The sequence below is a fragment of the Gekko japonicus genome, unplaced genomic scaffold, assembly GCF_001447785.1.
Source record: "Gekko japonicus isolate JY-2015 unplaced genomic scaffold, Gekko_japonicus_V1.1 scaffold1179, whole genome shotgun sequence".
Taxonomy (NCBI): Eukaryota; Metazoa; Chordata; class Lepidosauria; order Squamata; family Gekkonidae; genus Gekko; species Gekko japonicus.
In genome coordinates this window covers 160,823-184,057 of record NW_015160875.1, presented here as the reverse complement: position 1 = coordinate 184,057, position 23,235 = coordinate 160,823, and the positions used below count along the sequence as shown (strand labels likewise).

At 51.1% G+C, this 23,235-nt stretch overlaps 1 protein-coding gene and 1 non-coding gene across 2 annotated transcripts in view; both read right to left on the bottom strand.

Moving 5' to 3' along the window:
• The window catches only part of CTNNBL1 (catenin beta like 1), a 183,034-nt gene that overhangs the window by 27,501 nt on the left and 132,298 nt on the right, over positions 1 to 23,235 (bottom strand). The window contains exons 12-13 of the mRNA XM_015422778.1: positions 5,702 to 5,799; positions 476 to 556 (exon numbers count right to left, since the gene is read on the bottom strand). Of these exons, the coding sequence (XP_015278264.1) occupies positions 476 to 556; positions 5,702 to 5,799 (179 nt within the window). The remainder of the gene's footprint in view (positions 1 to 475; positions 557 to 5,701; positions 5,800 to 23,235) is intronic.
• On the bottom strand, positions 1,563 to 1,633 carry TRNAG-GCC. The gene has a single exon. It is a non-coding gene; the product is annotated as a tRNA-Gly (tRNA).

Genomic DNA, 23,235 nt, shown 5'->3' with positions numbered 1-23,235 from the left:
TTTCCCGAGCGAAGGCAAAAACATGTGAGCCGGAGGCTAAAAAACTGTGAGCTGGCTCACACTCACTCAGCTTAGAGGGAGCATTGGTCGGCAGTGATCGCTCCTTGGATGGGAGTCCCCAGTGGCTACGGAGAGGCAGGTAAGGGCAGAGCCACCTCTGAAAGTCTCTCGCCTTGAAAACCCCACAGGGCCGCCGTAAGTCAGCCGTGGCTCGACCACAGTCTCCACAAAGACCGTTCCCTGCAGACTCCTGGGAGGGCTTGCCCAATGCAGTGCCCAGCGCGGAAGGGACTGGCCCACAATCCTTCTGGGGCAACCCCTGTGAAGAGCTGATGCTTCCCAGCAGTGCAGCGGGAGGCATGGACACCCGCCGGGATGGTGGAAGAAGCCCCCCTCCCCAAATAAAGCACAACGAGAAAGGGGAAGGCTGAAGACCCGAGGTGGTGGTGGGCGGGATGGGAACACGTTCACTTACGTGCTTTTCGCCTTCTATCTTCTTATCGGCGACCTGCATCGCGTCCAGGTACTTGAAATACAGTTCCATAAGTCGATCGACCTGCAGGGGAAAAGCAGACGAGAGAGAAAAAGGGATGGGAGAAACGACATGCCACTGCCCCTTAAAGACCCAGGCAAACGGCCCACAAACCAGCATGCGGTGCAGTTTGCAACAAGCCGGGCTTCCAGGCGGCGGGAAGGTACAGCAACGGGATGGGGCGGCGACCGTGCCTGGACAATGCTCCACGTGCAGAATCAAGCCAAACAACACAACCCCGCCCCGATTTGTCTCGCTTTCCCTGCAGCGACACCCAGGAGGCAGTATTCCAGCTTGAAAATGTGGCCTGTCACGGCTCAGGTGTGTGGGGGGGTGTCACCTGACGCTGCCACCACTCTGGATTTAGGATCCCTTGAGAAGGCCCAGAGCACCCTCCCAAGACCTTCTGACCTCCCTTTTGGCCGAATAACGGGCGTGAGGACCAGGCAGAGTAAAACAAGGAAAAGGTTTATTTTATAGGAGGTCAAACAACAAGGTGTAGAATAACAGTAAGTGGGTGAAAAGAAATCAAATGCCCTAACGCGTCTAAACATACACTGTCCCTAGCTCACTATCTCAAGTGGCCTTACACTACTCACCCCTCCCTCAGGATGAGGGTTTTTCCCCTGCAGCAGCCTTCCTTCTGGCTCTGCCCTCTGGAAGAAAGAACAGCTCTTCCTGCTGCACCAGATCTTTTATTCCCAGCCCTCCTATTTTCCTATTGGTCAATTTTGGCTCCAAAACCTCTCAGGGGCTTCTGGGAGTTGTAGGCCCAGGATCCCCTACTGCTAGCCAGGATCTCTGGGCCTAGTAGGCCTCTGGTGGCACAGCCCAGATCATGACAAGGCCCTTTTGGCTTGGAAAACCAGCATGTGGGGTGGGGGACAGGAGGCACGAAGGAAGCTGCCTCACGCTGAATCAGACCCTCAGATCCATCAAGCTCAGTCTTGTCTACTCAGACTGGCAGAGGTTCTCCGGGGTCCCGGGCATAGATCTTTCACAACGCCTCCTGAATGGTCTTTTTAACTGGAGATGCTGCCAGGGATGGAACCTGGGACCTTCTGCATGGCAGGCAGAGGCTCTACCACTGAGCCACAGCCCTTCCCCAAATACATCCTTGGTCCATCAAGGTCAGTGTTGTCTACTGAGACTGGAAGTGGCTCTCCAGGGTCTCAGGCAGCAGAGGGCTTTCACGTCACCTACGATCTGGTCTTTTCAAGTAGAGATACTGGGGACTGAACCAGGGACCTTATATAAGAACATAAGAGAAGCCAATGTTGGATCCGGCCAAAGGCCCATCCAGTCCAACACTCTGTCACACAGTGGCCAAAAATACCAGGGGCCATCAGGAGGTCCAGCAGTGGGGCCAGGACACTAGGAGCCCTCCAACTGTTGCCCCCCCCTCCCCGGCAGCAAGAATACAGAGCATCACTTGCCCCAGCCTGAGAGTTCATATGAGTACATAAGAGAAGCCTCTGCCCCTCTGCCCTGTTGTTGGCCCTTAAGAGGAACTGGCTGGCCCCTGTGTGAGACAGGAGGCTGGACTAGGTGGACTCTCACTGGTCTGATCCAGCAGGGCTCTTCTGATGTTCTTATCAAGGGAAGGCCTTGGTCTCCCTGCCCTGTTGTTGGCCCTCCAGAGGAACTGGTTGGCCACTGTGTGAGACGGGATGGTGGACTAGTTGGACTCTCACTGGTCTGATCCAGCAGGGCTCTTCTGGTGCCCTTATCAAGGGAAGGCCTCGGCCTCTCTGCCCTGTTGTTGGCCCTCCAGAGGAACTGGCTGGCCTCTGTGTGAGACAGAATGATGGACTAGATGGACCCTCACTGGTCTGATCCAGCAGGGCTCTTCTGATGTTCTTAAGTCCAAGTCTGGGGGCTAATAGCTGTTGGCAGCCCTTCCCTTCACTAGCAGGGCTTTTCTGATGCTGGGCTACATGGACCACTGGTCTGATCCAGCAGGGCTCTTCTGATGCTGTTATGAAGGCCTCGGCCACTATGCCCTGTTGTTGGCCCTCCAGAGGAACTGGTTGGCCGCTGTGGGAGACAGGATGCTAGACTAGATGGACCCTCACTGGTCTGATCCAGCAGAGCCTTTCTGATGTCCTTGTCAAGGGAAGGCCTCGGCCTCTCTGCCCTGTTGTTGGTCCTCCATAGGAACTGGTTTGCCTCTGTGTGAGACAGGATGCTGGACAAGATGGACCCTCAGTGGTCTGATCCAGCAGGACTCTTCTGATGTTCTTATGAGTCCAGAAGAACAGACCTGCCGAATCAGTCCAAGGATCGAGGAGTCTGCTGCTGAGAAGCCTGGATGCCAGACATAAAGGCTGAAGGCTCAACCTGGAGCCACTGCAGCATGGCTGCCCCTGAACATGGAAGTTCCAGTGAGGTCTCAGGGTTAAGCGTCACTAACAGATCTCTCTCCATCTATGAATTTCAGGGGAGAAAAATCAAAAAGCAGTCTTACCAGCATTTGAGAAGCACATTAATTGCTCTATTTTGTCGAATAAAACCAACAGAATCCCCCCCAGGGGACTCGTTTCCAAGTCCCACGGGAAATGCTGACTGGCAGAAGCTGCCGTCTAGCCGCCCTCTAGCAGCCTGCGCCTGGTTCTGGGTGGTCTTTTAATTGATTTTCAAACAGATGCTCATTTTGAGCCAACGTTTTTAAAAGCGCCAAAACCAGAAACACTCGTAATTTAATCCGATAATCGCAGATTGAAACGCCAGCTCGAGAAACAGAGTCAAAACCCAAGACTGACCTAGGCTTGCCAAGTCCCCCCGGGGGGCGGGGAAACCCACGCGCCAGGGGCCCGTTCCCTGCTGCCGCTGGATCGGGCCCCGGGGGGAACCGCACCCCGACGTGCACTTTACCCGGAGGTGACGCGACCACGCCAGGCACGCTGGGGGCGGGGCCACGGTCATCTGAGGGAAAACTCTATAGGCGAGCTTTTGCGTGACAAATCAGCCAGTATCATCATGCCCCTGTATAAATAGATGGTGCGTCCTCATTTGGAGTACTGTGTACAGTTCTGGTCACCACACCTCAAAGAGGATATTATAGCATTGGAAAAAGTGCAGAAAAGGGCAACTAGGATGATCAAAGGGTTGGAGCACTTTCCCTATGAAGAAAGGTTAAAGCACTCATGGCTCTTTAGCTTGCAGAAACGGCGAATGAGGGGTGACGTGATCGAGGTTTATACGATTATGCGTGGGATAGAGCAGGTAGAGAGGTACTTTTCTCCCTTTCTCACAATAGAAGAACTTGTGGGCACTCCATGAAACTGCTGAGCGGTCGGGTTAGAACGGATAAAAGGAAGTCCTGTTTCACCCAAAGAGTGATGAACACATGGAATTCACTGCCATAGGAGGTGGTGGTGGCTACAAGCATGGACGGCTTCAAGAGGGAACAGGATAAACACATGGAGCAGAGGTCCATCAGTGGCTCTTAGCCACAAGGTATAGATAGGGGCTCTCAGGCTGGGGCAAGCGATGCTCTGTCTTCTTGGTGCTTGGGGGGGGGCAACAGTGGGAGGGCTTGTCGTGTCCTGGCCCCACTGGTGGGACCTCCTGATGGCACCTGGTGTTTTTGGCCACTGTGTGACAGAGAGTGTTGGACTGGAGGGGCCATTGGCCTGATCCAACATGGGTTCTCTTATGTTCTTATAAAAGGGAACTGGATAAACATATGGAGCAGAGGTCCATCAGTGGCTCTTAGCCAGAAGGTATAGAGAGGAACTCTTGGGCTGGGGCAAGGGATGCTCTGTCTTCTTGATGCTTGGGGGGGGCAACAGTGGGAGGGTCTTCTGGTGTCCTGGCCCCACTGGTGGACCTCCTGATGGCACCTGGTATTTCTGGCCACTGTGTGACCCAGAGTGTTGGACTAGATGGGCCACTGGCCTGATCCAACACTGGCTCCTCTTCTGTTCTTATCTGACTCCCGATTGGCCCCGAGCCACGCCCTGACCCTCTTTGATTTCTGCATATCATTAGCCTACGAGTGTTTGCTTTTAGTCCACCAGGGACAACACTCTGCTAGGTCAATCTGGCAGAATGGATACAGCCTCTTTAAAAAAAACACAACTGTATCCCACCTCTCTTCCTGATCGGGGAATCAAAGTGGCTTTTCGCATCGTTTCCCCCCCCCCCTTCACAACTGCCTTGTGAAGGAAGTTCGGTGGAGAGACTGTGATGGGCTCATGGACACCTGTTGGGCTTCCCAGTTAAGTGAGAGATTCGAACCCTGTTATCCCAGGTTTAAGTCCGAAACTCTAACTGTCACACCAGAATACAAGTGATACAGCGGAGCTCCGGCAGTAAAGAGCCCAGGGGGCGGGCACATGCAACAAGCCCCACCCCCTGCTCCCAGCAGCCCTCAGTCAGAGCAAGAAGCAGCCAGGTAGGCTGCAGAGCACCGCCCCCCCCGGCCCCCTGGTCCAAAAAAGTCCAGTGGCACCTTTAAGACCAAGTTTTATTCAGGCACAAGCTCTCTCTCCTCTGCGAGGGCAGATCTGCATGTTCCCCCTCCCAGCTAGCAATCCAAAATAGTCCAGTGGCACCTTTAAGACCAAGTTTTATTCAGGTACAAGCTCTCCCTCCTCTGTGAGGACAGATCTGCACGTCCCCCCCCCCATAACTAGCAATCCAAAACAGTCCAGTGGCACCTTTAAGACCAAGTTTTATTCAGGTACAAGCTCTCCCTCCTCTGCTAGGGCAGATCTGCACATCCACGTTCCCCCCATAGCTAGCAATCCAAAACAGTCCAGTGACACCTTTAATACCAGGTTTTATTCAGGTACAAGCTCTCCTTCCTCTGCGAGGACAAATCTGCACGTTCCCCCCCCCAATAGCTAGCAATCCAAAACAGTCCAGTGGGACCTTTAACACCAAGTTTTATTCAGGTACAAGCTCTCCCTCCTCTGCTAGGGTAGATCTGTGCATCTCTCCCCCCATAGCTAGCAATCCAAAACAGTCCAGTGGAGCCTGAGCAATGGGTGTTGCCTTCCGAGACACTTCCGGTGATGTCAGGGGGTGTGGCATATGCAAATGAGTTATGCGAATGAGTTATGCTAATGAGCTCCTGCACCTCTTTTTCTACGAAATGGCCCCTGGTCAACACACTCCCCCAGAGGACAGGCCCTGATCCCAGTCGCCTACACCCCTCCTCACCTTCTCGCTGTCATTCTCGGTAAACTTGTTGAGCAGGCGGGTCCTCTGCTGTCCCCTCAGGTTCCGCAGGAGAGAAGCCAGGATGGAGCAGACGTGTTCTGCAGACGGACAGACAGACTCGGGTTAGGGAGCCGGTTTATTTCGCTTAAAGCGTCTTCTATCCCTGCCTTGCCTCCTCGGGCCGTGGGGCCTCTTCGCCATCCTGATTCCAGCCCAGCGACAGGCTGGCCCCCCATCGTCCGAGCGGCTCTGAAGCGGCCAGGTGAGGGGCCATGTCTAGGATGGGGAAGCAACAAGCAGAAGATGATTCTGCGCTGGAAGGCCCTGATCCCGTAACGCGGCTCAACTGCGCTCGCAGAGGGGCCTTTGTGCCAAACAGTGAGCAGAAGGGAGAGAGATGTGGAGGACGGCCGGCGCGCCGCCAAGTTCACCCAAAGCCCTTCAAGATGTGGGACCCCGCACGTCTGAAGGGCCGTCCCCTTCTCTATGTCCTCGTGTTCCAACTAGAGATGTAAAATTTCCAGGAATTTTGAAGCTCGGGGAAAAAACCCAGTTTTCCCCTGGAAAAAAAACAGAAAGTTTTGGAAAAATTGAAAAAAATGCTACCTTAGCACTTCTTTTTTTTTCCAGATTGAAAGCCCTTCTGTTACTTTAGGAACATAAAATATGACTATGGACGTTTTTTCTGGGCATGAAATTATCACAACTAGCATATTAAAAAGACAGTGCATCCGAACAATTATTGCAAACAGAATACCCACCCACATGCAAAAACAAAACCTGAAACCTTTTTCTTTTCTTGTGACAATAGCACCTCCTAAAGGAAGAAATGCATCTTGTTCTTGCATTGGAGAGTTCAGTTTGTAACCTAGGACTTGCTTGTCCTCAGTGCACAGAAATTAGATCAATCTGATACCATATGTATTTTTTTTAAAGAAATGATTTGGAAAATATTTGAACACCTTGTCTTAAAATATTTTATTCATCATGTTAAAACAAAACGTTCCATAATCATTCCCCTCCCCTTTCTCTTCTTTTTTCAATTTTCCCAATTTTTCGGAAGAAATCCAAAAAGGCTTCAGGGAAAAAACAGGGAAAAAACGGTTTCCCCCCGAATTTTTCTGTCCCCCCCCCCCGGGCCTTCACATCTCTCGTGCCAACTATGGTCACCAGGCAGCCCTCTGCTGGCTCTCCCACCACTCAGGGTAGCCCATCGAGCCCAGGCCTTTTCCATCGGGGCTCCCCAAACATTTGAGAGCCTCCCCACCCCCTCCAAGATCTTGGGGGTGCGCTGCAAGGCCTGCCTGTCTGCCGGGACTTTTGCGGGGGCCGAACAGCAGGCCTCTTTTAAGGGGGAGAGCTTCAAGGTTTCTATTAGATTTTTGCTCTTAACTGGAAATGCTTCTATAACTGTTATTGCAGTTTCAGTTTAGTTTACTGTAACCAGCCATTGGCCGTTACAAAATTACAAAACACAAATTGTGAACAAACTGTAGGTTAATATCGGAATATATAAAAGTGCCAGAAATCAATCACAAAGTATGACTAATTTTAATGCAGTGGCCCCCCCTTCCCGATGCCACCTTGGAACGTATATTCTTTGCAGCAAGGGCAAATAATGAAACTTTATAAGAGACATATGCATCAATGTCAGATAATAAAAATGAAATTTTATCCTCAACTGAGTAAGCACTAAGACCAGATAAAATACTTGCTAAAAATGTAGCCCTCGGACTAGAATACAGTGGGCAAAAGAGGATATAGGGCCAGATAACGCCGGTGTGTGTGTGTGTGTGTGGCTATTTGTGCCGCTGCAATTTAATCCGCCACTACCTGACCCGACGCTGCAGCGGCGGACCGGGGTTGTTTCTGGCGGCGCGTGTTTCCAGCGCACTTCAACGCGGCAAGAAGAGCGCGCTGCAGCGATTAGACGGAGGAAGTCCGTCTGCGGCCCGTCGCAAGCTTTTCATAGTGGATTTTCACAGGTACTTTTTAACTCCGGATCTTCGGCCGGACGGGACGGGTTGTTTACGGGTGTGCGATGCTTGCCAGATGTGCTCATTTGATCGCGCCCGTAAAACCCACCCGGCATCCATGAGTATCCCACGGCAACTTCTGCGTGCGATTGGGGCCATAGTGAGGTAAATCCTCAAGTTTGCAGGTGCCACAAACACAGAGATGGTGGACCAATGGAGTAACTGTTATTATAAGCTGCCTTGAATCACAAGGAAAGATGGGATATGAAGGTTTAAATAAATAAACTGATAGATAGATAGATAGATAGATAGATAGATAGATAGATAGATAGGTAGATAGATAGATAAATAGATAGATAGATGGTGGTGCATGCCACAGAGGTGACCAGATCTCTGTCTCCAAACTTAGCCCAGGGTCCCGTAGCACCTTCCAGCTACAAACCTAGAAGATAGATAGATAGATAGATAGATAGATAGATAGATAGATAGATAGATAGATAGATAGATAGATAGATAGATAGATAGATGGATGTTTTAAAAATCCCCATCTGGCCTGGGAACAGATTCCTTCCTGGGCCTCAGTCTGAGGCTGCCTGTCAGCAAAATCTACTTCCCAAGTCACCTCAAGCACAAATGGAAAGCTGGCTGAATCAGACACCCCCCCCCCCCCCCCCCCCGTCCCGCCAGTCTTGAGCACAGCAGTTCCTCTGGTCCTGCCCTCCCCCCCAGAAATACCCCCCCCAAAAAAGGCAGGAAGAATAATGTCCATTTTACAAAAGAATGCAAGTTTTGGATGTACACAGAACTATCAGCCACTTCTCTCTTCTTTTGGGGAGCCAGTTTGGTGTCGTGGTTAAGAGCGCGGACTCCCCACTCCTCCTCCACATGCAGCTGGTGGTGTGACCTTGGGTCAGTCACCAGTTCTCTCAGAGCTGTTTTCTCAGGGGCAGTTCTCAGTCACATTTCTCTCAGCCCCACCTACCTCACAGGGTGTCTGTCTGTTGTGGGGAGGGGAAGGGAAGGGGAAGGAGTCTGTGAGCCGCTCTGAGACTCCTTCGGGTCCTGAAGGGTGGGATATGAGTCCAATCTCCTCTTCTTCTTCTTCATTCGAGAGTGCAGAGTTCCACCCATACTAGCTCAGGTGACGGACCTCCTGAGAGCACCTGGGTTCTGGTGTTGGACGGGATGGGCCACTGGCCTGATCCCACACGGCTTCTCTTACAGTCTTAACAGCGTGCGCTGCCTTGCCATCTGCACCTCCACTCTGTCTCTGTGTGTGTGTCTTTATCTCATACACCTACATACTGCCAGTTTGGTGTAATGGTTAAGTGTGCGGACTCTAATCTGGGAGAACCGGGTTTGATTCCCCACTCCTCCACTTGCACCTGGCTGGATGGCCTTGGGTCAGTCACAAGCTCTGGCACAGCTGTCCTTGAAAAAGAGCTGTTTCTGTCAGAGCTCTCTTGGCTGCACCTACCTCACAGGGTGTCTGTTGTGGGGAGGGGAAGGGAAAGGAGTTTGTAAGCCGCTCTGAGACTCCCTTGGGTAGCGAAGGGCCATGGGGTATAAATCCAATCTCTTCTTCTTCTCCTAACCTGCCAAGGATGCGTTTCCTGCATATGCCTGCATCCATAGCAACAGGGTGACGGGCTGCAGAGCTGGGGAAGGCCTCACCTAAGATCCTGGAGAGGAGCTGCCAGCCCGAGAGCATTTTTATTTATTTACTTCATTTACACCCAACTTTCTTCCCCGGTGGGGACCTAGTGCGGCTTACATCGTTCTCCTCTCCTCTGTTTTATCCTCACAACAACCCTGTGAGGTAGGTTACACTGACTGGCCCAGGGTCACCCAGCAAATTCGCATGGCAGAGTGGGGAGTTGAATCTGGGTCTCTCAGATCTTGGTCCGACACCCTGAGTAGTAGAAGAAAAAGAGATTGGATTTATATACCCCACTCTTCACTACCCAAAGGAGTATCAGAGCAGTTTACAATCTCCTCCTCCTCCTCCCCACGACAGACACCCTGTGAGGTAGGTGGGGCTGAGAGAGCTCTCTCGAGGACTGCCCTTGAGAGGACAGCTCTGACAGAACTGTGAGTGACGACCCATGGTCATGCCAGCAAGCTGCATGTGGAGGAGTGGGGGATCGAACACGGTTCTCCCAGATTAGAGTCCGCACACTTAACCACGGCACCAAACTGGCTCTTAAACTGTGGAGTAGCCCCTACACCACAATACTGAGTCGACAATCCTGGCTCCGGTGGGTCACTGGGCGGGTAGACGTTGGGTCAGGCACAGGCGCTCAGCCTAACCAATATTTCACTGGGGAGGGGAGAGAAAAAAAATGGAGGAGGGCGGGATGTCACGTGATGTTCTTTGGGCTTCCGTCAGGAGAAAGGCAAGGTATGAACGCAACTGATGTGATCAATCAATGGCCTGAAGAAGAAGAGTTGGATTTCTACCCTGCCCTTCAATCCTAGTCTCAGAGCAGTTTATAATCGCTTTTCCCTTCCCCTCCCCACAACAGACACCCTGCGAGGGAGGTGGGGCTGAGAGAGCTCTGTCAAGGACTGCCCTTGAGAGAACACCTCTGAGAGAACCTGTGACTGACCCAAGGTCACCCAGCTGGCTGCATGTGGCGGAGGAGTGGGGGATCAAACCCGGTTCTCCGGATTAGAGTCTGCCGCTCTTAACCACCACACCAAACTGGCTTTCGCATCGAACTTTGCACAGACATCACCTTTGGCACCATTCCCGGAATTCTTCCAGGGACGTGGGCAGGATCCACCCCACCCCTGCATTTCCCCCTCTTCTCTAATCAAGCGGACCGCATTCGGCATGGTCCCTTCGCATCCTTTGCGAGCCATCTTCCCCACAGCCCTCCTGCCTTCCGACGGGGCTAAGAGCGCTCAGATCCCGGTGTCTGGCAACAGGAGCGCCTTGGCTCTGGAGAGCGCACCCACTCCGACATTCCCGCGGCTCTCTTGTTAAGGTGCTCCTGGACTCCGGTCGCGGCTGTTCTCCTGCAGACCCACACGACTGCCTTCCGACACGCTCCCTCTCCCCCAGGCACGCCCAGCCGCGCTCCGTGTTTCACGCAGGCTTGCGGGCAGCTGTGCTCAGACCCAACCCCAACTTCTCCACACCGCCTAGGCGTTAATATGGCTGATGAAGGCTGGCGAGAGGGTGGCGGGGAACAAAACATGCCCCTATCGCCCTGGAAGAAAAAAAGGGGAGTATCGGAAGGGTGTTCTGTTGCACAGCATCATAGAATGTTAGAGTCGGAAGGGACCAAGCAGGTCATCTAGTCCAACCCCCCTGCACTCTGCAGGAGCATAGCCGAAAGACAGCCCTGCAACATACCCGAAATAGGGTTGTCCAGCCTCCGCTTGAAAATGTCCAGTGAAGAAGCAACCACCACCTCCCGAGGCAGACTGTTCCACTGCTCAACCACTCTGACAGTCAGGAAGTTTCTCCTGATATTTAGCCGGTATCGACTCCCTTGTTATTTCCACCCATTAGATCTAGTCTTGCAGTCCGGAGCAAGAGAGAATAGATCCACTCCATCTTCTACATGACAGCCCTTCGGATACTTGAAGACTGCAATCCTGTCCCCTCTAAGCCTTCTCTTTCCCAGGCTAAGCATGCCCAATTCTTTCAGCCTTTCCTCATAAGACTTGGATTCCAACCCTCTCACCACCCTGGTCGCCCTGTTCTGGACACGCTCGAGCTTGTCAACATCCTTCCTACAATGTGATGCCCAAAACTGGACACAGGACTCCAGGTGAGGCCTGACCATAGCAGAATAGAGCGGAACGGCCACCTCCCGTGATCTGGACAGAATGCTTCCTCTGTTAATGCATCCTAAGATTGCACTCGCTTTCTTCGCAGCCACATCGCACTGCAGGCTCATGTTTAGCTTGTGATCAACCAGAACACCCAGATCCCTTTCACAGGTGCTGCTGTCAACCCAAGTCCCTCCCATTCTATATCTGTGCCTTTGGTTTTTTGTAGTAAAGGTAAAGGTCTCCCTTGCTCGAAAGCCAGTCGAGTCCGACTCTAGGGTTGTGGTGCTCATCTCCGTTTCCAAGCCGAAGAGCCAGCGCTGTCCGAAGACGTTTCCGTGGTCATGTGGCCAGCATGACTAAACACCAAGGCGCACGGAACGCTGTTCCCTTCCCACCGAAGCGGTCCCTATTTATCTACTTGCAATTTCTTGCTTTCGAACTGCTAGGTTGGCGGAGCTGGAACTAGAGATGGGAGCTCACTCCACCATGCGGCACCCGGGTCTCAAACTGCTGAACTACCGACCTTCCACAGCCTGTTCAGTGTCTTAACCACTTGAGCCACCACAGCTCCTTTTGGTGGGTTTTTTGTGTGTGTGTACCTAAGTGCATTTCAGAGATAGAAATGCAGACTCCAGACGAGAGGGCTCCCTTTCTTCATTGCTGCCAAGACAGATGAACCGGCGCTTCTTCCTCGGCTCTGGCTCGGCCTGGCGCCCTGAAAAGTGGAGATCGATTTCCCCTGGTACAAGTGACGTTTACCTGCTTGCAGCTGGGGGGGCTGGGAGGGGTAGGCTTTCCATAAATGGATGGCCCCCTTATCCCCCCCACACACAAGAGGCTCGAGAGGCTCCACAAGAGGCCCTTGACCGTCCCCACATGACGGACAGGCTCAGCTCTCCTCACGCGCCGCATCCGGCCGGGGCACCACAAACAAAGGACAAGGCGTCTGCTCTGCACGCCCAGGTTTCATTAGCCGCTAATAAATGTGGCTTCCTCAGCAACAGATTTCAGCCCGGGGAGGTGTCGATTTTTCACACACCAAGGAGACGGGGAGAAGCGCCGGGCGGGGAGGGGAGGGGAGATAACAGGTTTATCAGGTGGCCGGCCCCGGCTCGGCTGCTCCATCATTCCGATGGGGCACGGTGCGAGGTGAGGGATGGCCGGGAGACGACAGCGCGCAACCTGTGTCAACACGGCAGTCGGCTGGGAGGCCGCCACGGCGGCAGCATGCACTACATCAAATCCGTGGCCTCCGCTTTAGCGAGAGGAGTGTGGGAAAACTCGGGGCTCCGGCAAGACTGTTTGCAAATAATAGCAGTCCCAGGGGCTCTCTCCGCCGGCTGGAGAGACAGAGATGGATTGTGGCGCGGCGGCGGAGGCTTGAGTTTCTGCGCTGGGGAAACGGGAGACAAACAACAGCCGGGAGCCGGCCCAGAAAAGCCTGCGTTTTTAAATACGCTCACTGACAGCCTGGAACGCACGTCAGCGGAACGCCCAGGGGGGACTCCAGGCCCACGGCCACAGATGGGGCCTGCCTGCCCCAAGGCCATTGTTCCCTCTAAGCTGAGTGAGGGTGAGCTAGCTCACAGTCTCCTAGCCTCCGGCTCACACATTTTTGTCTCCGCTCAGGAAAGATGGCTCCAGAGCAAACTAATTTATGCAGTAGCCAAATGGCTCGCTCACCACTTTAATGCCGGTCGCTTGCAAAGTAGAACCTTTGCTCACAGGACTCCTCAGCTTAGAGGGAGCATTGCCCAAGTCCCCCATGTGAGCTTCCCTCCCAGGCAAATGCAACTTCTGCTTCTCTCGGGGCAGCTGGGAGAGGAACTTGCACGGCCCCTGGGAAAGTTCTCCAGCAGGGTTGCCAATCTACAGGGGGCCATCACACGAGAATGGAAATACACTAAAAGAGAAGATATGTAAAAAATTTAAGAGATGGGCAGGAGGTTGGAGCACTGTGGGAAGCCATGAAAGGGTGGGGGTAAGAGGAAAAAGGATGTATAACAAACTTTGATGTGAATTTGAACGTATATTATATCCTAATAAATTGTTTTGGGGGGAAAAAAAGAGAGAATGGAAATACAGCCAACGCAGTTATGCAAACAAACAGAATAGTCTGTAACGCCGTACAAACTACACTAGAGGCTTCTGTCTTCTTATACAGATCTAACTGCAATTATACACAATACACACAGTAGTGGTTTTGCCACCGTGCATAAATTCACAAAACCAAACAAGGACCCACGGTAAGTAGGAAAACCAACACACAACAAATACCGTGCACAGATGATTATAACGTATCATAAATAATTTTATATATATACATATATATTTGAAAAATATTTTTACAATAATCTCTTCATATATAATTAATCATCTTAATCACAATTCACAATATAAGAGATATCGAAAAAGCACATGTTATAAAGAGACTTTGAGGAGTCCTCCCTTTTGAAACTTTTATTTAACAGAGGAGGACTATTATTAATTATAAGGTTGTACAATATCTTTTGAGATTCTACGGAGATGATATTTGATATTTTTTGATATCTCTTATATTGTGAATTGTGATTAAGATAATTAATTATATATGGAGAAATTATTGTAAAAATATTTTTCAAAAAAATATAAAAAATATAAAATTATTTATGATATGTTATAATCATCTCTGCACCGTGCATAAATAGCATCTGCGCCAGCTGAATACTGACCTAAGAGTCCTCGAAAGTACAAGTCTTTCTTCAGAATGATGCAGTCACCAACTCACGATGCAGAGAGGTATTGCAAATAGAAAACACAAAACATACCGTATGTGGTGGACGTGTAAGGTTACAAAGAAATATTGGATCTGGATACATGAGATATTACAAAAAATGCTAAAAATGAATATACCATTTATACCAGAATTGTTTTTCTTGAATATTTGCCCAGAGTCTTTTAAAAAGTCAGATGTTTATATGATTATATGTATTACAACTACTGCCAGGATCGTATATGCAAAGTATTGGAACATAATATTATAAGAACATAAGAGAAGCCCATGTTGGATCAGGCCAATGGCCCATCTAGTCCAACACTGTGTCACACAGTGGCCAAAAATACCCGGTGCCATCAGGAGGTCCAGCAGTGGGGCCAGGACACTAGAAGCCCTCCCACTGTTGACCCCCCCCCCAAGCACCAAGAAGACAGTGAAGGAAGAAAGAAGAAGTCCCATCAAAAGAAGAAATTATTTACAAAGACAAATTGACTTTACAACTTCAAGATAAAAAGAGGAACTTTTTGAGGAAAAATGGTCAAGATTATATAAATGGATTGAGAAATATTTGCAAGGAACTTAAACTTAATGGTCAAACTACTTTTTGTTGGACTTCAATTTTTTTTAACTGGCACAGGTGCAGAAATGAATTATTCTTATATGTGAAATGTTACTTGCCATAATGAGTATATGCTCCATGTTTGTTGTAGGGTAGTTTTCTGTCTTTTCTGTTTTTATTTTGGTTATGGAAAAAAAAACACAAAACAGATGGCACAGGCTCAGGGATAGCCGCTGTGCAAACTGAAGGAGCGGCAACGGCAAGCCTAGGTTGCTTCACCGTTTCTTAAGGCTTCCGTCAGGCCACTTTCCTTAGGGATGCGGCTAAAACATTAGACTTGCCATAAATTACATTCCATTACTTATCCCACCAAGCTCTGGTAAGAGTCAAAATGACACGTGTTTGTTGTTCAGTCGCACAGTCGAGTCGGACTCTTCGCGACCCCATGGACCAGATCATGCCAGGCCCTCCCTCCTGTCTTCCGTTGTGCTCCGGAGTCTGTTCAGTTTCATGGCCGTTGCATCTATGACACTGTCCAACCATCTCATCCTTTGCCGCCCCCGTCTTCTTTGACCTTCAGTCTTTCCCAGCATCAGGGTCTTCTCCAGTGAGGGCTCCCTTCTCATTGGGTGGCCAAAGTAGTGGAGCTTCAGCTCCAGTGTCTGGCCTTCCGGCGAACAGTCAGGGTTGTTTTGTTTTAGGATTGACGTGTAGTCTGTTTGAAACACCTCTCTGCATCGTGAGCTGGTGACTACAGCAATCTAAAGAAAGACTTCCACGCCACTATTCAGTTGGCGCAGATGTTATTCATGCACGGTGGCAAAACCATTGCTGTGTGTGTACTGTTCATGATTGCAATTAGAACTGTATAAGAAGACAGAAGGCTCCGGTGTAATCGGAAAGGCGTGACGGATTATTCTGCTTATGTGTTTGCATAAACTCCAGGTGGCGGCTGGAGATCTCCTGCTGATCTTCGGGGGGAAAGGAAATCCGTGCCCCTTGGAGGAAAAGGCTGCTTTGGAAGGGGGGCTCCATGGCATTATACCCCGCTGAAGTCCCTCCCCTCCCCAAACCCCGCCCTCCTCAGGCTCCGCCCCCAATCTCTGGATATTTCCCAACCTGGAGCTGGCAGCCGGGCATTTAGCTAAGTTAACAGAACAGAGAGAGAAAGCCCGAGGAGGAGAAAAGTGCTTATGGCACGAGGTCTGCGAATCTCCGGGGGCGAACGACACCCTCCGTGAGTCAAGCACTCCAAGAGCCCCTGCCCCAATTTTATTTATTTACTTCCAATTTATACCCCGCCTTGCCGGTACGGACTGGCTCAAGGCGGCTTACAGATGTCAACACACAATAAGATCAATAAATACTATAGAATTCATAATAAAACAATGACATAAAGTGCTAGTACAAACAGTGCAAACAGATGGCGGCAGTTTCCTGTACACGATCCAGGTAGAAAGGACCGTCCGACGTTGTAACAGGGCCGTGGCACATTCAACTTACGATGGTACATTCATCAGTCGAAGGCCTGGTGGAAGAGCTCCGACTCGCAGGCCCTGCGGAACTGCAAAAGGTCCCCGCAGGGCCCTGATGTCCTCCAGGAGCTCGTTCCACCAGTGTGGAGCCGCCACTGAATTGCCTGGCCCAGCACCTGGCCAGGGAGCCCATCACAAAGACAGGCAAGGTTCAGAGAGACAACAGTTCCAGAAATTCTGAAGCCATGGAGAAAAATGTCACCCTTCCCCCTCCAAATAAATAAATGGATATTTGTTAAAAAACCCCGAAGCGCATGCAGATTTAATTTCTTATCAAGCCTAAACTTATTCTGCTGCTTTGACAACACAAAATGCACTACTTTTAACTTAATCAGCACATCAAATTGTACTAATTGGCATATTTATGGCATTTGAAAGTATAAACGCCCTAGTCTTCTACAAGCAAAACTTTCAATGTACCCAAATATTTCGGAGAGCTGCAAAATGTTGCACCAGAGCACACGGACCTTAAATGTTTGCTATCTGAGTGGCGGCGGCGGGGGAATAATGAAATTAGAAGACAAATATCGTAGTAAATGGTGTGTGTGTGTGTGTGTATTATTCAGATAGAACCAGTCACACAACAGGCAAGGCTAACAGCACACTTGGGTATCAAGTGGAACTTCCTATCACCAAAAGCACCGAACTCTGTAATAAGTTATTGTCATCAAGCACATCACAACACATTAACTATGGACAAAATGTAGACAATGAAATAAGGACATAAGAGAAGCCAATGTCGGATCAGGCCAACACTCTGTCACAGTGGCCAAAAAGACCAGGGGCCAACAGGAGGTCCAGCAGTGGGGCCAGGACATAAACATATCAAAGATTATAGGTCTACAGAATGTATAGGAATAATCACCATTATAGAATTATAGACTCTTAGAATTAGAGTTGGAAGGGGCCATCCAGTCCAACCCCCTGCACAATGAAGAAGAAGAAGAGATTGGATTTATACCCCGCCCTTCACTACCCAAAGGTGTCTCAGAGCGGCTTACGAACTCCTTTCCCTTCCCCTCCCCCCACAACAGGCACCCTGTGAGGTAGGCGGGGCTGAGAGAGCTCGGACAGAAATGGCTCTTTTTCAAGAACAGCTCTTATCAGAACTATGACTTGCCCAAAGTCATCCAGCCAGGTGCAAGTGGAGGAGTGGGGAATCAAACCCGCTTCTCCCAGATTAGAGTCCGCGCACTTAACCACAGTTAGAACCGGATATGGAACAACTGATTCATTTTGCATAGGAAAAGGAGTACGACAAGGATGTATATTGTCACCTTGCTTATTTAATATATACTGATTCATTTTGCATAGGAAAAGGAGTACGACAAGGATGTATATTGTCACCTTGCTTATTTAATATATATGCAGAGTACATCATGCGAAATGCTGGCCTGGATGAATCACAAGCGGGAATTAAGATTGCTGGGGAAAAGATCAACAACCTCAGATATGCAGACGATACCACTCTAATGGCAGAAAGCGAAGAGGACCTAAAGAGCCTCTTACTCAGGGTAAAAGAGGAGAGCGCAAAAGTGGGCTTGAAGCTCAACATCAAAAAAACTAAGCTCATGGCATCCGGCCCCATCACTCCTTGGCAAATAGAAGGGGAAGTTGTGGAAGTAGTGACAGACTTCACGGTCCTGGGATCCCAGATCACCGCAGACTGTGACAGCAGCCATGAAATTAAAAGACGCCTGCTCCTTGGGAGGAAAGCGATGGCGAACCTCAACAGCATGATAAAAAGTAGAGACATCACCCTGCCAAAAAAAGTCCGCATGGTCAAAGCAATGGTATTCCCAGTAGTAATGTATGGCTGCGAGAGTTGGACTATAAGGAAGGCCGAGCGCCAAAGAATAGATTCTTTTGAACTATGGTGCTGGAGAAGACTCTTGAGAGTCCCTTGGACTGCAAGAAGATCAAATCAGTCAATCCTAAAAGAAATCAACCCTGACTGTTCCCTGGAAGGCCAGATAATGAAACTGAAGCTCAAATACTTTGGCCACAAAACGAGAAGGGAGCACTCACTGGAGAAGACCCTGATGCTGGGAAAGACTGAAGGTCAAAGAAGACGGGGACGGCAAAGGATGAGATGGTTAGACAGTGTCATCGATGCAAGGAACATGAAGTTGAGCAAACTTCAGAAGACGGCAGAAGACCGGAAGGCCTGGCCTGATCTGGTCCATGGGGTCGCAAAGAGTCGGACTCGACTGTGTGACTGAACAACAACAAAGCTTAACCACGACACCAAACTGATTAGCCTAGACTCTAGAGCAATGTTCCCTCTAAGCTGTGGAGTCTTGTGAGCAATAAATTTACTTTATGAGCTACTGGCATTAAAGTTGTGAGCAAGTGATTTGGGTACTGCATAAATTAATTTGCTCTAAAGCCATCCTTACTGAGCTAAGACAAAAATGTGTGAGCCAGAGGCTAAAAAACTGTGAGCTAGCTCACACTAACTCAGCTTAGAGGGAACCCTGCTCTAGAGCATCCCTGACCGTGTGTTTGTCCAGCCGCTGCTGAAAGACTGCCAGGAAGGGGGAGGCTCACCACCTGATTCCACTGTGGCACAACTCCCCACTGTCAAAGAGTTTCCCCTAAGACCCAGCCGGGACCTTCCCGCCCTTAATTCAAACCCATTATGGCGAGTCCTCTCCTCTGCTGCCGACAGAAAGGAGTCCTTGCCCTCCCCTAAGGGACGCAGCCCTTGTAGTGCTTCAAGAGAGCAGAGTCCTATTCCCCCCTCCGTCAGAGCCTCTCCTCGTGGGGCTTCTTGGTCTTCAGGCCCCCCCCATCATCCCCGTCGCCCTCATCCCCACCCACTCCGTTCTGTCCACAACCCTTTTTGAAGTGATATCCTAATGCTATAAATGTAAAATGTTTCAAGCTATACATCTGGAGCAAGCAGTTCTTTGCAAAAGCATTTCGCTGATTCCAAAGGGGGGGGGGGGAAATCAATTTTCCGTGCTCCCCCCAAATGTTCCAATCTTTCTGTCAGAATAACTGAGAAACCATCCTCAGCTTTAAAAACAACAACACACTCCCCCAGGTCCCCCCCCCCCTTTCAGCTCTCCAGAGCGGCGGCAGGTCGACTGCCTTTGATCGCTCCCTCTGTCTTGTGAGCAGTGTTCCCTCTAAGCTGAGTTAGTGTGAGCTAGCTCACGGTATTTTAGCCTCCGGCTCACACATTTTTGTCTTAGCTTAGGAAGGATGGTGTCAGGTATCCCTGTCATAGGTCTGGAGTGCGGAGGGGTGGCCCTCCCGTTTCCTGTCTCAGCTCTCCCTGGCTCACCAACTGTTTGCTGTCTTATGCTGGACCTTGTAGATGCTCCAGCTGCAGTTTCTCTCGGCTGGGAAAGTTAACGGTTTTTTCTTCGCCTGTTTGCTTTGCCCGCGCGAGCGAGATGTATCCATTGGCTCATGCTTACTGGGGGGATGTTTGAGTCTAGTATAAGTCAGAGGCCCTAGTATTGGCGGCCATTCCTGACACAAGCTGTACACGTGGTCTCTAGTACTGGAATGACCAATAAACAGTTATCTTCTCATGAAGCCCTGTGTTGAGTAACCTGGCTAAGGACCCTTACAGATGGCTCCAGAGCAAACTGATGTATGCAGCAGCCAAATTGCTCACTCACAACTTTAATGCCGGAAGCCCACAAAGTAGCATTCTTGCTCATAAGACTCCACAGCTTGGAGGGCGCATTGCCTGTGAGTGTGCTGGAGCCTCCCGCTAGCTGCCTGCAAGGCTCCCACCCACACGTTCAGGCACCGCAGAGGAGCAGCAGAGGCCATTTGGCTGGCAAAGCTCCCCAAACAGCAGCGCCGAGGAGCGCAACGAAAACCTCACTCGCTTCCAGAGCGCCTGCCCGACAGAGAACGCAGTTCAAGTCCAGCTGCCCAGGGGGAGGCCAATGCATTCCCCCAGGCCCCAGGGGAGAGCGGCCCAATTCCAAACTGTTGGGAGCAGCTGAAAGGGGGTGGAGTGGGGCTTGAGGATGACTGTCAAACTGTGCTTCGTTTTGCTCGCTTTGGTTGCCATAGTTATGGGGGGGGGATTCCTGCGGGGAGGGGGGTTGAGTGAAGGAGTGAGAGAATGGGACCTTTGCTTCTAGAAGTCATAACTTTCTCCCCAAGTCGGGGCTCCTCCCCCCTCCTTTCCATTTCCCAGGGGAAGGTGTCCTTGGGAGTTCCTCTGTACCAGCCTGAGCTGCGGATAACCAAGACGTGTGTCTTTCATTCAGTTGGGATGGCAATGTCAGGTGTGGTGTGAATGTGACGTCTGCATGGGGGAAGGAAGGGGCTTTTATTTGAATTATCTATATTAAGCTTGTACCCGCCAAAAGTCCTAACACAGTGACTGTCTGGATCTTGCATAGGTAAAGGTTTCCCTTGCTCGAAAGCCAGTCGAATCCGACTCTAGGGATGCGGTGCTCATCTCCGTTTCCAAGCCGAAGAGCCAGCGCTGTCCAGAGAATTTCCATGGTCATGTGGCCGGCATGACTAAACACCAAGGCGCACGGAATGCTGTTACCTTCCCGCCGAAGCGGTACCTATTTATCTACTTGCAATTTCTTGCTTTCGAACTGCTAGGTTGGCAGGAGCTGGAACCAGACATGGGAGCTCACTCCGTCATGCAGCACCCGGGTCTTGAACTGCTGAACTACCGACCCTTCAGTCTGCAGTTCAGCGTCTTATCCACTTGAGCCACCGCAGCCCGGATCTTGCATACATCTCAATAAAGTTATCACTGCCAACGTAAGAACATAAGCCAATGTTGGATCAGGCCAATGGCACCTGGCCATCTCCACGGGCCCCCAGTGCTGCATGTGATGTATGGGAGGGGCCGTGGCTCAACGGTAGAGCTTCTGGTTGGCATGCAGAAGGTCCCAGGTTCAATCCCCGGCATCTCCAGTTAAAAGGATGAGGCTGTAGGTGATGTGAAAGGCCTCTCCCTGAGACCCTGGGCAGGCATGGAGAAGGGCCGTGGCTCAGCAGTGGAGCATCAGGTTGGCATGCAGAAGGTCCCAGATTCGATCCCCGGCATCTCCAGTTGAAAAGACCAGACAGGAGGTGATGTGAAAGGCCTCTCCCTGAGACCCTGGGCAGGAATGGAGAGGGGCCGTGGCTCAGCAGTGGAGCATCAGCTTGGCATGCAGAAGGTCCCAGGATCAATCCCCGGTATCTCCAGTTAAAAGGACCAGGCAGTAGGTGATGGGAAAGACCTCAGCCTGAGACCCTGGAGAGCTATGGGAAGGGGCTGTGGCTCAGTGGCAGAGCTTCTGCCTGGCATGCAGAAGGTCCCAGGTTCAATCCTCGGCATCTCCAGTTAAAAGGACCAGGCAGGAGGTGATGGGAAAGACCTCCACATGAGACCCTGAGCTGTCAAGAGGGGCCGTGGCTCAGTGACAGAGCCTCTGCTTGGCATGCAGAAGGTCCCAGGTTCAATCCCCGGCATCTCCAGTTGAAAGGACCAGGCAGGAGGTGATGGGAAAGACCTCCGCCTGAGACCCTGGAGAGCTATGGGAAGGGGCCGTGGCTCAGCGGTAGAGCCTCTGCTTGGCATGCAGAAGGTCCCAGGTTCAATCCCCGGTAACTCCAGTTGAAAGGACCAGGCAGGAGGTGATGGGAAAGTCCTCTCTCTGCTCCAGACCCTGGAGTGCCACTAACAGACTAAAGTCAATGGACCCAAGCAATGCTCCGTCTAAGCTGTGGAGTCTTGTGAGCAAAAATTCTACTTTGTGAGCTCCTGGTATTAAAGACAAAAAAAAGTGTGAGCCAGAGGCTAAAAAACTGTGAGCAAGCTCACACTAACTCAGCTTAGAGGGAAGCACTGGACCCAGGGCCTGATTCGGTATGAAGCTGCTTCTTGTGTCCATGTGTCCATGTCCTGCCTGGCCCCCCAGCCCCGGATCAAGGATTCAGCGCAGGCCAGTTTTCATCTGCGCGCCCCCCCCTCCCACCACTAGACAAACGGACAGAAAAGCCTTGAGATGCAGGCAGTGTTTAAAACACCCTAATTAGATTGATCTTGACTTTGGAGGTGGCCGCGCCAGAATACAGATTAATCTGGTCTGGATCTGCGGAGCCGGCAGCTGCGGCCGGCAGGGGGTCCCGTCAAACCCGTCATCACAACCCCCCCCCCGCCTCTGTTGTTATTTTCTCTCCCCCCCCCTTACATTACATTAGAATGGACATCTGCCTGGCAGGGGAGGAAGGCGGGTGGGCGGAGGGGAAACTGCTGGTGCTCGGAAGACCCGTGGATGGATGGGTGGATGAAGGAAAAGCACCGCCAGGCACACCCCAGACAGCCAGGCCTGGAGTGCAGGCAAAGCCCTGCTGCGTCTCACAGAGGAAGGGTGGGGCAGGCCTCCCTGCAAAAGGAAGGGGAGAAGAAGAAGAAGAAAGGGAAGATCTTGGCTGGCCCCCTTTGCTCTCCAGGGAGGAGCAGGCGAGGAGATGAATGCGGCTCCCTGCCCTCTATGACAATCCACACTCCGCCCCCTCTGTGTGTTACTTGTCAGGGAGAAATGAGATGTTTTCTTCCGCTCCAGAGCTCGGTGGGTCCAAAATGGGGGGAGGGCAGGGTTGCCTCCTGGGGGCAAGGAAGCGCCACGCAAGGCAAAAAGCTGACTCTGGAGGCAGCGAGCGATGCTTGGCAGCAGACCCTCCCGGCTCCCCCCCCCTGCCCCAAGACCCCTCCCCCCGCACTGGACGACCGGGACCCCAAACGTGTGTAGTATGCAAAAATATAAACCGCAAGGGTAGACCATCAAAAGATACACCACGTTCACAAGTAAACAGCAGACGCCAGTCTACTGCAGTACAATGACAATAAACTGAAGACACAATAGAATTGGTGGTCACAATGCAAAAACACTGTCTGCAGATTCAAAATACAATTTGAGGATAGTGGGAAATATCCA